This window comes from Juglans microcarpa x Juglans regia, chromosome 7S, assembly GCF_004785595.1.
Source record: "Juglans microcarpa x Juglans regia isolate MS1-56 chromosome 7S, Jm3101_v1.0, whole genome shotgun sequence".
NCBI classification, from domain to species: domain Eukaryota; kingdom Viridiplantae; phylum Streptophyta; class Magnoliopsida; order Fagales; family Juglandaceae; genus Juglans; species Juglans microcarpa x Juglans regia.
The window spans coordinates 19,435,577-19,450,842 of NC_054607.1; the positions used below are offsets into that span (position 1 = coordinate 19,435,577).

The 15,266-nt window shown below is 34.3% G+C and overlaps 1 protein-coding gene across 1 annotated transcript; it reads right to left on the reverse strand.

Moving 5' to 3' along the window:
- Positions 1 to 5,446: 5,446 nt before the first annotated feature.
- On the reverse strand, positions 5,447 to 8,085 carry LOC121241580 (bidirectional sugar transporter N3-like). The gene is made up of 6 exons (XM_041139404.1): positions 7,892 to 8,085; positions 7,062 to 7,098; positions 6,716 to 6,926; positions 6,297 to 6,458; positions 6,093 to 6,212; positions 5,447 to 5,974 (listed from the first exon to the last, which is right to left on the reverse strand). The coding sequence occupies exons 1-6, from the start codon at positions 7,941 to 7,943 to the stop codon at positions 5,666 to 5,668; spliced, it is 891 nt and encodes a 296-aa protein (XP_040995338.1). The 5' UTR covers positions 7,944 to 8,085; the 3' UTR covers positions 5,447 to 5,665.
- Positions 8,086 to 15,266: the final 7,181 nt, after the last annotated feature.

Sequence of the window (15,266 nt, forward strand, 5' to 3'; positions counted from 1 at the left end):
CAACCCTCGAGATAAAAATGCATTAAAGCAACCAACTAACAATTCCCAAAACCTCATTTTTTCCTGAAAACAAGTACTTTTCTAACACACGCTAAAAATCCCATTTTTAGCCAAAACATATAATCCAACATTTTTCCAAAAATGATTTACACAAAACTCAACAATTTATTGGACACTGTAGGTGGGAATCACAGGCGGGACTATACCACCATCCCTGCTTACCACCATCCCTACCGCGTGCACCGTAGGCGGGAATCACAGGCGGGACACAACCACCATCCCTGCTTACCACCATCCCTAACGCGTGCACCGTAGGCGGGAATCACAGGCGGGACTCTACCACCGTCCCTGCTTACCACCATCTCTACAGTCTCTTTCCCTTTTTCTCAAACCAGTCAATCCAGTCGTTTCAAACACACCCATAAATCATTTCTCACATGAAAACCCAGTTTTCAAATAAGTACATGAACATGTATGCAATCATGCGAAAACCCAGTTTTCAGTTACAAATATGAACATGCCTGCAAATGCAGTGAACAAGACACGACACCAATATCCAACAAATGTCAACACAATCCAATCACAAACCAAACATACAATCAACTCCGTCCGCAATCCATCCAACCCCCAAACTCCTCAGACTCAGTCCGGCATAACCAACCAGTTTACAGTTAAAATGAGTTAGTGCAAAAATACATTTAAATCATGAAAGTTCTTTGAGAAAATACTTACAGCGCTATAAAGCAATTTCTGAAGGATCACGAAGCTGCAAGAAGTGACGTCTGAGCAACGCAACAGTGTAAAATACACTATGGCCGTGGGTCACAAATACCCACTTTCAAACGGAGGCAAACGAAGACTCAAGATTGATAGGGTAGGCCTAGGGAGGTCGGTGAAGCTAGTGGTAGTGAAGGTTGGCCATGGGTGGCGACCCAATGGGCAGTAGAAGACCAAAATACCCAAATCGAAAATGTAGATGGTGGAGCTTCACCGGTGGCGGATCGGAGCTGGAGTTGAGTCCAATGGGTTGCCAAGAGGTTGGGGATAAATTAGTGTGAAGATGGTGGCCGGAGGTGGCGCGACGGCGGCGCTGGAGCGAAAGTGGCCCGCGGCTTTGAAGAGCTGGTGGTGGTTAACGGCGGCACGGATGGAGGTGAGGTTGGTAGGGTGAGGTCGCCGGCCTGTGGGGAGCACGATGGGGTGGGCGGTGTCGAGCACGGCGGCGCGACGGCGAAAGGCTGGGTGAGGAACGATTGCACGGCGAGAGAGAGAGGGAGAGAGAGAGAGAGATGTCGCGCGCGTGGGAGATGGCCGAAGGAGAAATAAGAGGGAAAAGAAAAGAAAGGGAAAAGAAAAGAAAGGGAAAAGAAAAGGAGGAAAGAAAAATAGAAGGAAAAGAAATGAGGTCCAATCCTCATAACTTGGGTCATAAAAATGATCCAACGGAGACGATTTTAAAACCATAAGTTCAATAAAATAATTCAAATGCAATGGTAAAGTCAAATTGAAATAATTAAATCACACAGTAATTAATTTAAATATTAAAAGCAATTTAAATGCATAACAATAAATAAATATTAGGAAAGCACATAAAAAATAATTTTCACCAAATTAAAATCATAGAAATAAACTCACTAAAAAAATCCAACCAATTTTTAAAATAAGAGGATAAATTTTTGAACAATCAAAAATAATCCTTCAGTAAAAAATACACTAAAATACTGGGTGTTACAATATATAGAGTAATGCTACATACAGTCGTGAAGTACACAAGTGTCGTGCAGTTGATTTGAAAAAAAGTAGGGTCCACTATTAAAAATTTATTTATTTTTCTTATGGGTCCCGTATTTATTAATTTTTTTTTAATTTGATTATGCAGCGCTTGTACACTTATGATTGCAAGTATCATTTCTCATATATATGTATATATATATAGACCGTCTTGGTAAAAATTACTATATATATCATGAAGCATGCATGCGCCTTACCCTGGGAGCCTTTGGGGCGTAAGCAATGAACATGCTGATGTAAATCGTCTCTATGAAACATCCAAATAGGTTGATGGTGATGAGAAGCACGGCATCTTTTTTGAGTAACGCGTGCCAAGCAAGATAAAAATCTTTGCTTGGCGTGCTTGTAAAGATGGGCTCCTTACAAAAGAGAATTTATTAAGAATACATGTTTTAACTAAAGGGCAGTGCTGTTTCTATGGGGTCGAGAGTGGGGGTCTACGTCATGTTTTGATCAGTTGTGCTAGTCTTCAAAATGTATGGAAAGAACTACTGCCAAACATTGTTATTGATCCTAGAATGAAATTTTATAAGGTTGCATTGAAGTTCTATGAGGGTGAATCAAAGGAGAAGCTGCCACTCTTCTTTTGTTTGGTACAGAGTTTTTAGTATAAAAGAAACAAGATGGTGCATGACTAGTTGCTGTTGAATCCAAAGAAAGCTGCTGAGAATGCTATTTTGTCGGTTAGAAGCTTTAAGGAGGTCAGACTCAAATCAAGTTCCCAGCTAAAGGATCACTTTCGATGGAAGCCCCCTCCAGTAGGTGTGCTAAAACTCAATGTTGATGGCGCTATTTTTGAAGATCAAAATAAATCTGGTTCTAAGGGAATTTTGAGAGATGACCAAGGTACCATGTTGATGGCAGCTAGTATGGTTGGTAATGAGGTTGAGGAAGCTGAAGCTATTGAATTAATTGCTACACTTAGAGGGCTTTAGCTGTGTGTTAGCATGGGCATCTCAAAGCTTATGGTAGAATTAGACTGCTTGTTTGTAGTGGAGACCTTAAAGCAAAACTGCATGGAGGGATCACTGTTAGGCTTATTATACAGAGAGATAAAGTCTCTCTCTTCCTGTTTTGTTGAATGTGATTTTGTGCATGTGCACAAGGTAATCAGGTTGCTCATAGCTAGCTAGAAATGCAAAAAATGTGGATAACATTGTTATATGGTGGGGTAGTATTCCAGACTTTATTTTTTTTGTAGCCCTATGGTTTGAAAAGTGTCTATAATCTTCTTTAACGAAATTTCTTTTCTTATAAAAAAAAAAAGAAAAAAAAAGAGCCAGTAATTAGAGCAGCTACCAAGCCAGCTAGCCCGCCTTAAACATGAAAGAAAGTCTATATATGTCATGAGTTGGACACAAATAATGCATTTTCGATCCTTTGGTAATCAAGTAATTAGTACTATATCATATATATATATATATATATATATATAATATATAAGAGCTAGAGGGATGATCGCAAGAGTACCATTATAAAAATTTGGGAAAATTAAGCAAGCATGCACGTAAATTATAACTTAGTTAAACCAGAGACGTGATATATAGATAATAATTATGAATTAAAAAGTATCATAATTATCAGATGGCCGAGTAACTGATATGTATATTGCACCAACCATGGCATGATGGATACCGTGTATCAAATTATGGTACATCATAGAGCCTAGCTATCTATTTCAAAAGTTATTGCGCCTTCCCTTGAAGGTTACGGCCTTAGGCTTGATTCACTTTCATAAATTTTTTTATCTTACTTTATCTCATCTAATTATTTTAACTTTTTCAAATTCTCACATAAAATAAAATAAAAAATTCAACTTTTTTAAATCTCAAAATAAAAATAATATTAAAAAAATATATTCTAATAATATTTTATTTAACTTTTATCTCAATTCATCTCATCTCTTCTACGAAAATAAACAAGGCCTTAATATATACTAAGGGTAAGTCTTTTACGGTGTTTGACATTACACCCATAATTTTAACTCGAACTTATGACCTAGTTTTGACCATAAAACCATGAAATTGTCTATCCACTTAAAACCAATTAAACTTTTATAGCCATCGACATCGATCGCACGTATATCGCATGCCTGTTTTTAGAGCGAGCGCACATGACATATAAAGTAATGTTGTTGAATCCCTACCTCCAAAATTTTTTTTATGTATATAGAAGTGATATTTAGGAGTAGTTGCAAATAAGAAAAGAAAGTAGAAGAAGAGTCAAAGAAAAAGGGGGAATATTGCTGAAGTTTTAGGTTTGGGTGAGGGCTAGCTACAACTCTAGTGCATGTAAGGACCAAAATGTAATAGATATGAAGATGTTGACACTTGATCAAAAGGAAGACAGCTTGCGGGTTATTGCATTCACGTACCATCATCTTCAAAAGAGTAATTCTACATATAACCGTAAAGTACGTAAATATCGCGTAATCATTTTAAAAAAAAGTTAAGTTTACTATTAAAAAATTAATTTTTTTATGTAGATCTCATATTTTCTTCACTTTTTTCAAAGTGATTACGCAACAGTTACACAATTCACTGTTGCAAATATATATTTTCTCTTCATTCTACATGCAACCGTGAAGTGTATAAATATCGCGTAATTGCCTTAAAAAAAGTGGAGTCCACTATTAAAAAAATAATTTTTTTATGTAGATCTCATATTTTCTTCACATTTTTTAAAGCGATTATGCAACAGTTACAAAATTCATGGTTGCAAATATCTTTTCTTCATCATGTAAATTTACTAGAGTTATGACATATTCTTAGCCTCTAAATTTTTTTAACCGTGCATTGGAAAACTCTTCTTTAAGCATTTTGCACACCGAAAGATATTATGACATATTCCTACCCTCAAAGCAGCCATAAAAAGCGTTACAATTGATATGATCTTGATAAGAGATTTATGATTAACTTTAAAGGTCAAAGGAATCGGGGGAGATCTAATTTGATTGGCCATTGATTCGAGAAAGTGCTACAAACAATTCAAAAAAGAAGATAAAAAGGTCAAAAAGAGCATCACGACCATTCTGGAGGGTATAAAGCTCCTCTCAAAGAGGTATGACTTTCGTATGGGCTATCGCCTTTGGCAGAAAGCTCAATCATGCTTGTGTGGGCGGGGCCTCTCCCTCTCTTTTGCTATGACCCGTTTGGATTTGAAAAGTATATATCATTTTATTATTATAATTTTTTAAAATTTTTATATAAAATATAATAAATAATTTAATTTTTTTAAATCTTAATTTAAATTTTAAAATAATAATAATATTAAAAAATAATATTCTAATAATATTTTTTTCAACTTTCATCTTTCATTTAAAACTATCTCATCTCATCTCTGAATCCAAACCAACCCTATATATATGGTACAATCTGGAGTACGCAAGTGTCGTGCAGTCACTTTAAAAAAGAGTAAGATCTATTATTAAAAGAATTAATTTTATTTTCACATGGATCTCATATTTATTTACTTTTTCTAAAATAATTGTACGATATTTGTATAATCCCGACTGTAACTATTATTTATATATATATATATTATATCCTCTCAATTAATAATGCACGCTGATGTGACAAAACATTAATTAATAACGGTAATATATATATTAATAAGTATTGCGATTTGCCACTCAAATCCCACCTGATTTTTTTCGTCAACATATATCACAAAGGTTTTATGGAATAAAGATCAACAGCGATGAACATTGTTGCTTGAATATTCATGACAGCAATCACGTACCATGCACGTACGCGAGCAAGCGAGCGAAAGAGAGGGAGAGGGAGAGGAAAACAAAGTACATAGATAGTCACTTTTTGGGCAGATCATGATCTCAGTGCTCTAAAGACAAGATGGCGACAGTACATGCGAATAATTAAACTGCACATTCGATTGCTTGGAGATCTGGACCCGGGCTTTCCATGCTTTTCTCAGGCTCCTCTCTTTGTTCTTCAGGCTCTTCTTTCGCGCCATCTCTTTTCACATCATGATCATCGCCACCATCAGCATATGGCTGAGCATCGACCGGGTAGACTTCTAAAGTCCCTAGCGTGCTTATGATCACGATGCTTTTTATGTGCTCTGGGAGTTTATTCTCCCCTATGACCTTCTTGGTACTGTTTCTGTATATTCCGTACAGCAGCATCTGAAGTAGCCCCAGGATAAAACCCAGGACGTTTGGTAGCTAGAAATATTCAGGAAACAAAGTAAGATGAAAATTAATGGCTGCTCACAATTACGTAATTAATACATAGGAAATAAGCCGGGAGAGAGTTTTGCCGATGGAAGTTATATATACTTACTGCAACGCAAATGTCCTTCAGGAACAGACCATAACCAAACCACATCACGGCGCACAATGTGAGGAAAAACGATAGGCTGATCGGCATAAACTCAACACTCCTGGTTCGAATTACCTGTGCCTAAAAGAAATAATAATAGAAAATTAATTATAAATTAAAGAAAAGAAATATGAAAATTGTAGTTTTGAATGCTTTTCTGCTCACCACAATGCTCAAGGGAGCTGCAAACACACTCACAGAAATTGCAACGCATATCCATCCCAGAACTTGGACACGGTATGAACTTTTCACCAGAAACTGTGAAGTGAGAACGATCAAGGAGAACACCCCCATGTTCATAGAAGCAAACATTTTGAGGGTCAAATTCTGCAGTCAATTAAAATTCAAAAATTTATTAGAGCACCAAAATGGGTAATTAAATAATCATATATATGAACAAATATGGAGTCTACTATTAAAAATTTCTTTATTTTTCTTATAGATTTCGTATTTATTAATTTTTTTTCATTTGATTGTACAGTACTTATGCACTCATAACTACAAATATCATTTCATATATATATATACGTATGCCGTTTTGGTAAAAATTACTATATATATCATGAAGCATGCATGCGCCTTACCCTGGGAGCCTTTGGGGCGTAAGCAATGAACATGCTGATGTAAATCGTCTCTATGAAACATCCAAATAGGTTGATGGTGATGAGAAGCACGGCATCCTTTTTGAGTAACGCGTAGTACAGCCAAAGCATGGCACTGAACAATGCCACCAGATACGGTATCGATTGGAAACCTTCAGTTGATTTCTTCCTGAAAATTCGGTAAAATGTCGGCCTGCAATATAATTATCGTCATATATATATCATGTATATTGCTTAAACCCTTAGTGATGAAATAATAATAATAATAATAATAAAGCATGCATGCAACTGAAACATACAAATTAAGGTGGAGAAATAGAATACTTACAGTGGAGCCAAGTACACCATGAATGAAATGATGTTACCTATATAGCATTGAACAGCATAGAAATTAATTAATTAGTTTTTAGGAGAAATCACTAATTAGTATCCTTGTGTAATGGATCACGTAAACATACACCAGGAGAACAACTCATAACCGGAAACACGGCTACGTATACATATCAACAAAATTCAATAAAATGCAGACGTGATAACTCATCGATCTTACTAGTGCATTCGGAGAAATGAAATACACACACACACACATATAATATATATATATATATATATATATTTATATATTCTAATCTCTGTGTGAGGAAGCTGGTGCATCATCCAGTAGACCATCACACACCACTATTCATACAAAAAAGTAATAGAAGATCATATAGTATATATTGACGTTACAACTAAAAAAGTTAAATATCTACTATAGTTCTTAACTAAAAGCACACATTCATTGATCGAGAGAGAGAGAGAGAGATCAGATCAGAGAAGAGGAAAAGCTAAAAGCACAATTAGGGGATCGAACCAATTCACTTAAGCCAAAAATAACGTACGTATAGACCAAGAGTGCACAAAAACCTTGGAACTTTATGTGAAACTAGACTCGGACGAACTAACCAATGAAGAAGAAGAAGAACAAACAAGAGTAATAGAGAGGAGAATTGGTCCTGGTCCGAACTAAATAAAGCTGGTGGTTGCAGCTGTACGTATTCTGACGAAATCTGGCTAGCTAGCTAGCTATCAGAATTATTCTTTCTATATATGTATTTATAGAAAGACAAAGATGAACATAATAGGTGAGAGATGAGAGCATGTATTTTGACATTTTACCTAAGATGCCAAAGGTAAATGTCCATGCGTGGTGACTGTTCATAATTGCCATATCGAAAATGAAGAGCAAAAATTTCCCCCCCTCTCTGATCTCTCTCTCTGAAAAGAAAAATGCAGGGCCTGAGAAACCCTAGCTGTCTGTCTGAGCCAACCCCATGCAGGAATTATCTCATGCAGTCAGTGAAGGTTGGTGAGGATGGAAAAATAAGGCTCATAGAGCTTCATATATATACACATGCCGAGGAGAGAAACAGAAGAGAGTATGTGTGCGTATTGAACTCGTTCTGGGTTCATGCCAGGTGGGGCATTAGTAGGTAGCGTACCATAAAATCATTCACTCAACCGCTATATATCCCACGTTCCCCCCCACTCCCACTGCCGCCCACCCTCGCGTGTCAAAACTCGCCCACTCAAATGCCGCAAAATTTCAGTATGCTGGGGAATGGTTACTAAAAAAAGGTTTAATAGTACAAACTTATTCAACCGACCATTAATATTAAACCGGTTTTAGTTTTTTTTTTTTTTTTTTACCTTTCATATAATCAGTTCAATTTGGCCATTCAGACCTATTTGAGTTGATTCCAACTAATTCAAAAGTCTCGTTCATTCATTTGTGTTTGTGAAATTAGTTTTTTTTTTTTTAAAAAAAAAAAAAACTAGCTTCTTGTACAAGGATACGATATAAGAACTATCTATTTACGTATATATGTTAACTTTTCATCACTATGTTTAATAATCACTACAACAAATTTGAGATTTTGAGACGAAAAAAATTTTGTCCCTAAAAGTCATTTCTTAGGACGAAATGATGACTTTACAAAATCGTTCGAACATTACAATAACCGTTCGAATAGAATTTTTTGTGACGAATTAAATCGTCTCAAAAACTTTTTTCCAGTTCGAACATAAAAAAAAACGTTCGAATAGTAAAATTTAGAGAAGAATTAATTTATTATGGCGGGGAAAGTTCACAAACGTTCGAACGATTATTTGTTGCGTTTGAACGAAAAATATTTGGTGGCAAATCCTGGCGGGAAAGTTTCTAAACAGTTCGAACGGAATATATTTAGTTAGAATATATTCAAGCACCATATTTATACACTCGAAGGTATAATATTAATCTCGGTACCAAACTCAAAATATAAAAAATATATATCATATATACAAATTCATTAATTAATTTTATGTAATTAATTTAAAAATATTTTAATGCTTTTCTTTTATGTTAAATAAGATTTTTAGTTAAATAAATATTATCAACCATATACCATATAATATAAATCAATAATTACTCCAGAAAAGATTTTATATTTAATTTACAAATAAAGCAAATTATCAAAACACCATATATATTGTTCATAACTATAACAAAAGAAAATATAAATAAAAAATAGAAACTATTGTGATGCGAGGTCTCTACACACATCCTCAACTGCAGCTAATTGTGTCTATACTTGTGTCAGTTGAGTACTGAGCGTGACCTGAGTTGCATTATTGGCATTAATCGCTATACGTAACTCATTAACCTCTGTATGTAACCCAGAGACGGCAGCCATAATCTCTGTACGCAACTCAGACATGGCAGTATGCATTGTAGTATGTACTACAATATGCACTGCATCAATCACTGCTGATGTGTGTACGCCGAACTCAGCATGCAATATGTCAACCATCTCCTCGTGAATGGATGTGCGTGATGCCTCAGCCTGTGCAGATGTCTCACCAGCCAATACTCTAGTATCTCCCGGCTGTGCATCTCTCTGAATCTCAGCCCTGTCAGGAACAGCTCCATGAAAACGAAATCTCAAGTGTCCCGTGCTCCGTGACAGAGTGGTGCTGTTGATCGGTGCCATTGGAAATCGGGAACACTCGGCAGGTTCGGATACGACCCCGACATGTAGCAAAAATCGAGTGATGAGGATCCCAAATGGCAGTATATTTGTCGTAATGAACCATGCCTCTGATCGGATCCTCTCAAATATATAACCAACAAGGTCGATCGGGATGCCACGAGCGACCCGTATCATAAATCTCGCTCGATTCATGCCGACCTCAGTCTTGTGCTGCCGTGGGTCAATATTGTTGACAATGATCAAATTCATTATCTTGAAAAAAGAAGATAAATCTGCCTGCCTAATACTCTTCATTCCATCATACACTGGAGCATCTGGATTAACAATCAATTCTCTGACCTGATGATCAGCAAGTGTATCGATCTCATCTGTGTAATCTGGTCCCTCATCCTGAGACATAGCTACATCACCTGAAGGATCAGACTCTCTAGGCGGCATGTTTGGATAGGCATCAAGAAGTCCAGGAATACCCAGATATGCAGCGAGTTCGTCTGCTAAAAATATAACAGGAGCTCCTCGGACACAGATCCTGTATGCCCCTCCATCGTCTGGGCTGGTAGCACCGAGCTCTTTATAGAACTCAGTAATGATCTCAATGAAAGAAACGAGCTCCATTCCTTCTTCTCGCCGATCTAAGATTGGTGCCCAACCACGATCATTGAATACTGATGGGAGGAATGACCCTCCCATATAAGAGCTACAAAATCAGACAGTTTTACCTGTCGCTCAAGTAAAACAGTTCGCTGTCGAACTGTTTGGAAGGAAGGTTTTCCTGATCTACCACGTTTATGGCCCTAATAAGACATTATTATGAACCTGAAATTTTAAAAATAAAATATATATTAAACATTAGTAATAAAATCTAATTACAACGAAAAGATTTATAAAATTATATACTTTAATAAATTAATTGATAGAACAATTCAATAAAATGATGAAAACAATTTAATACTCTAATATAAACAAAATGGTTCGAATTTAATATAAAGCGTTCGAACGAATATAATATATGGTCGAACGGAAACTGAAAACCGTTCAAACGCTTAATATATGGTTCGAACGTAAAGGTTAAATCGTTCGAACGCATTCGAACGGAAACCAGATCTAACTAAGCCATGGCTGAGTCAACTCAGCGGTCATGAAAACACCTAAAATAGTTTTGATTCTGTGGTTTCTTCGACAAAATACATAGTACTCTTCATTTCTAAACATCTTACGATAGATTTATGGTGTTCTACGGTGACTATTGATGAAAAAATCTAATTTAAAAAAAAGACGAATAAAACCATAAAATTATAAAATAAACGATAAAATGAGTTTGAAAATGGATACCTTCACTTGGGAGGAAGAGTGTTTGACGTAGGTGCTGATTACAGCGGCAGACGGCAGCGATTGTAGTGCATTCAAACGTTTTCTCACTTTTTCAAACGGTGGGGACAATGGCATGAGAGAAATCTCTGCCCGCGATAACTTATATGTGCATAACCGTTCGAACGTTAAATATTAACATTCGAACGGTAATATAAAACCTAATATTTTACGTTCGAACGTAATTTGTTTTAAGTTTAGTAAAAATTATATTAAATGTATATTATATTTATAATCCTATAAATTAATATAATATATATACTATTATAGTAGATTATATATACTATAATATATATGTAATATTATAATATATTATAATATATATTATGATAGTAGAATACTTTAAATGAAAACATAATAACTTATATGCATTTTTTTATTGTATAATAGTAATATATCATAATACTTTACTATCAAAGTGTTATATATGAGTTTGTAATATATATATATATATATATATATATATATATGATAGCATATAGAACTTTATGGTATGAGTTTATACTTAACTAATATATATCATACTATATATTCTATTATTCTTTACTATATTAGTTATATATGATACTATACAACATGTATATATGGAGTATAGATTACTAATATATTATTATCTTATAAATTTCTCTATACTTTATTATGTGACCTTAGTATATTTGAGGCTATATATATGTTCTCGGGATATATTACTAATACATATGATCTTATATTTTTCACTATACTTTAGTATAGGATAATATATATGATACGATATATATCATATATAGTATAGATTATTATATATCATATCATAATCATTACTAATATATTTTCTTTTATACTAATTTAGTATAGTATAATATATATGATACTATATATATGATATATAGTATATATTATTAATATATATCATAGTATATATTACTAATAGATATCATCTTACATGTTTATAGTATACTCTGGTATACTATACTATATCGGAAGATATTTAGTATAGATTACAATATATATGATAGTATATATAACTAATACATATGATCTTATAGTACTTTTCATTTAATGATGAAAAAAATTATATTTAAACATAAAGGTGATGTGTTCGAACGTTACTCGTAAACCGTTCGAACACATATTTGACGTTTGAACGTATAAAAAACCATTTGAATAGATTATTGCTATGGTGGGAAAACATCCCGCCAATTAAAGACTGCTGGACCACCGTTCGAACATAATTTGTTATAGTTCGAACGGATTATTATGGTGGTGAGAAAATATCCCGCCATTTAAAGACTGCTGGACTATCGTTCGAACGTAATTTGTTATTATTCGAATGGATTATTGCAGCGGTGGAAGAATATCCCGCCAATTAAAGACTGCTGGATTATCGTTCGAACGGAATTTTTAGCCGATTGAAGGGTAATGCAGAAATTTGTACGGGCGGGAAATTGGCGTGCTAAAAAATTTCACGTTCGACTGAACTTTATTTACGTTCGAACGGTTGGTCAGAACTTATAACTTTTCCGCACGTCATCAGTCCCTCATTTTTCTCTCCTCTCTTTCACTCTTCTACGTTTTCTCTCGAAAATCTTACATTTTCTTCACAAACTCCTTCATTCTATAATCATTCAAAGAGGATTACTTAGTATATTTTGCTTAAAGGTATAATTTTCTTTATCATTTTACTTCTAAATCTATCATTTTTTATCATTGATTTTGTGGTTTATATATATATATATATATATATATATATATATATATATTGTGTAAGTGTTTCTTAGTTTACACACAAAATATATTTGTTAGAGGATTGCTATTAGACGTTCAACAGTTGTATGTTTGTTAGAGGGTGCCATTCGAAGTATATTTGTAGTGTTTTCTGAATATAAGTTTGTGAGATACTAACAGTACTCGTCTGAACTGGCTGGAGTTTGTAATCTGGGTTGAAACCGTTCGAACGTGGTTATATACCGTTCGAACGGTTGTAAAAACTATCTTAAAAACTATTTTACATATCATATAAATATGTAATATTGTAGTAGATTATATATAGTATATATATGTAAGAATTATTAATATTTAAACTTGTATTAATATTTAAAAGATAATAGTTGTAAAAATTATTTTACAACTAATTACTTAATATGTCTTAAAATTATATTATAATTACATAAAGATTAATAATACTTAAACTCATATTAATATTTAAAAGATAATAGTTGTAAAAATTATCTTACAACTAATTATTTAATATGTCTTAAAATTATATTATAAAAACATAAAGATTATTAATACTTAAACTCATATTAATAGTTAAACTCATAATAGTTATTGTAAAAACTATCTTACAACACACTTAAAAGGGATATGATTATATTAGAAAAGATAATTAAACTATGAGGACTAACTTAACAAATAATAGCTAGGTGCATTAATATTAAACTATGAGGATTAACTTAACAAATAATAAAAGAGAATTAATATTAAACTATGAGGACTAACTTAACAAATATTAAAAATAAATTGTTGTGTTTTAATATATGTTAGGATACTTGGCATATATGTTAGGATACTGAATATATATTGTATGTTTGTTGTGTTTTAATATCGTATCTTCTACTTGGTATTGAAATAAACCTTAGACCCATTCGAGAGTTATCAATCATGTTGAACGGTTGATTGATAACTCTTGAATTGTCTAGAGTGGACAGTTTGGGATTGTAAGATCATTCTCGCAAACTATGAAACTATATCTGTTGCATCCGATATTATGATTTTGGTAGAGTCATCCCTTATTGTTCTCTGGATATGCAGTTTCGGTGAATGTGCATCGATGTATTACTCGTCAGTGTGCACAACCAACGAGCATATTTGGAGAACTATGGGGAGATACTGCCGAAATCTTGTTGGAAGTGACAGATAATAGTTGGTAGGTTGGCGATTATGATCTTACAATCCCGAATGGGATAGGACCAACTATTCGGTAAAATGAAGAAATTGCACTACAAGTTAGATAATTGATTGTTTGTTTATGCATGTGACTGTTAGCAATAGGATATTAGACATGGATAAGAGTTGGATGCGAGTAAGAGATCGGTTGGGTGAGGATTACAATATATATGCTGAAGGAGTTAAGAAATTTTTGGTGTTCGCATCCTGTACAATTGGCAGTGACGGTCGTATTAGATGCCCATGTCGACTTTGCAAGAATTTACGTTCTCATAAGATAGAGTTAGTGAGAGAGCATCCATTTGTCAAAGGTATTGACCAAAGTTATACTGATTGGGTCTTACATGGAGAACTGTATCCAACGTCATTTAAACTTCAAGATGAAAAATAAGATATCGATGAAGATGTACATCCTGAGGTTGTTAGTGATGAGGCCGAAGAGGATATGGAACAAATGCCGGGCGACATTGGTACGGGAATGTTTATGGATGAAAGTGGAACAGATCCATCAAATTCAAATGATTTGTGCCATGACACTTTTACCCGCTTGTGGAATGATTCACAGCGTGAGTTACATCCAGAGTGTAGAAGTCACAGTAAGTTGTCATTTACAGTTAGACTATTGCATATAAAATCCATGTGCCGAATATCTATTAAGGCTGTTAATATGATGCTTGAGCTGTTTAAAGAGGCACTTCTATCGGACAATATTTTACCTCGCAACTTTTACGAAGCAAAACAGTTGAAAAGAGGACTGGAGTTTGATTACAATGTAATACATGCATGTAAGAATAATTGTATGTTATTTTGGCGAGAGAATGAGCAGTTGAACGAGTGTCCCATTTGCTATGAATCAAGATGGACAACTGAGAAGCAGAATGTGCTGCGGAATGTTGTACGTCACTTTCCATTAATATCTAGATTACAACGGTTATTTATGTCACGTTCAACGGCTGTGGATATGACATGGCACTCATCATCTAGAGTCAAGAATGATAATGTTTTGTCACATCCTGCAGACTCAGAAGTTTGGAAGGAATTTGACTTGGAACACCCATGGTTTGCTGAAGAACCTCGTAATGTTCGACTTGGGTTAGCAACAGATAGATTTAATCCGTTTGGAAACATGAGTACTAGTCATAGTACTTGGCTAGTTGTACTTATGCCGTACAATCAACCACCGTGGAAGTGTATGAAAGATCCATATTTCATAATGAGTTTGCTCATTC

Coding starts and splice junctions, on each gene's coding strand:
- LOC121241580 (XM_041139404.1), bottom strand. CDS start 7,943: ATGGCAATTATGAACAGTCACCACGCATGGACATTTACCTTTGGCATC. Junction 7,099..7,891: donor ATTTACCTTTGGCATCTTAG/GTAAAATGTCAA, acceptor AATGCTATATAG/GTAACATCATTTCATTCATG. Junction 6,213..6,296: donor CAGCTCCCTTGAGCATTGTG/GTGAGCAGAAAA, acceptor TATTTCTTTTAG/GCACAGGTAATTCGAACCAG.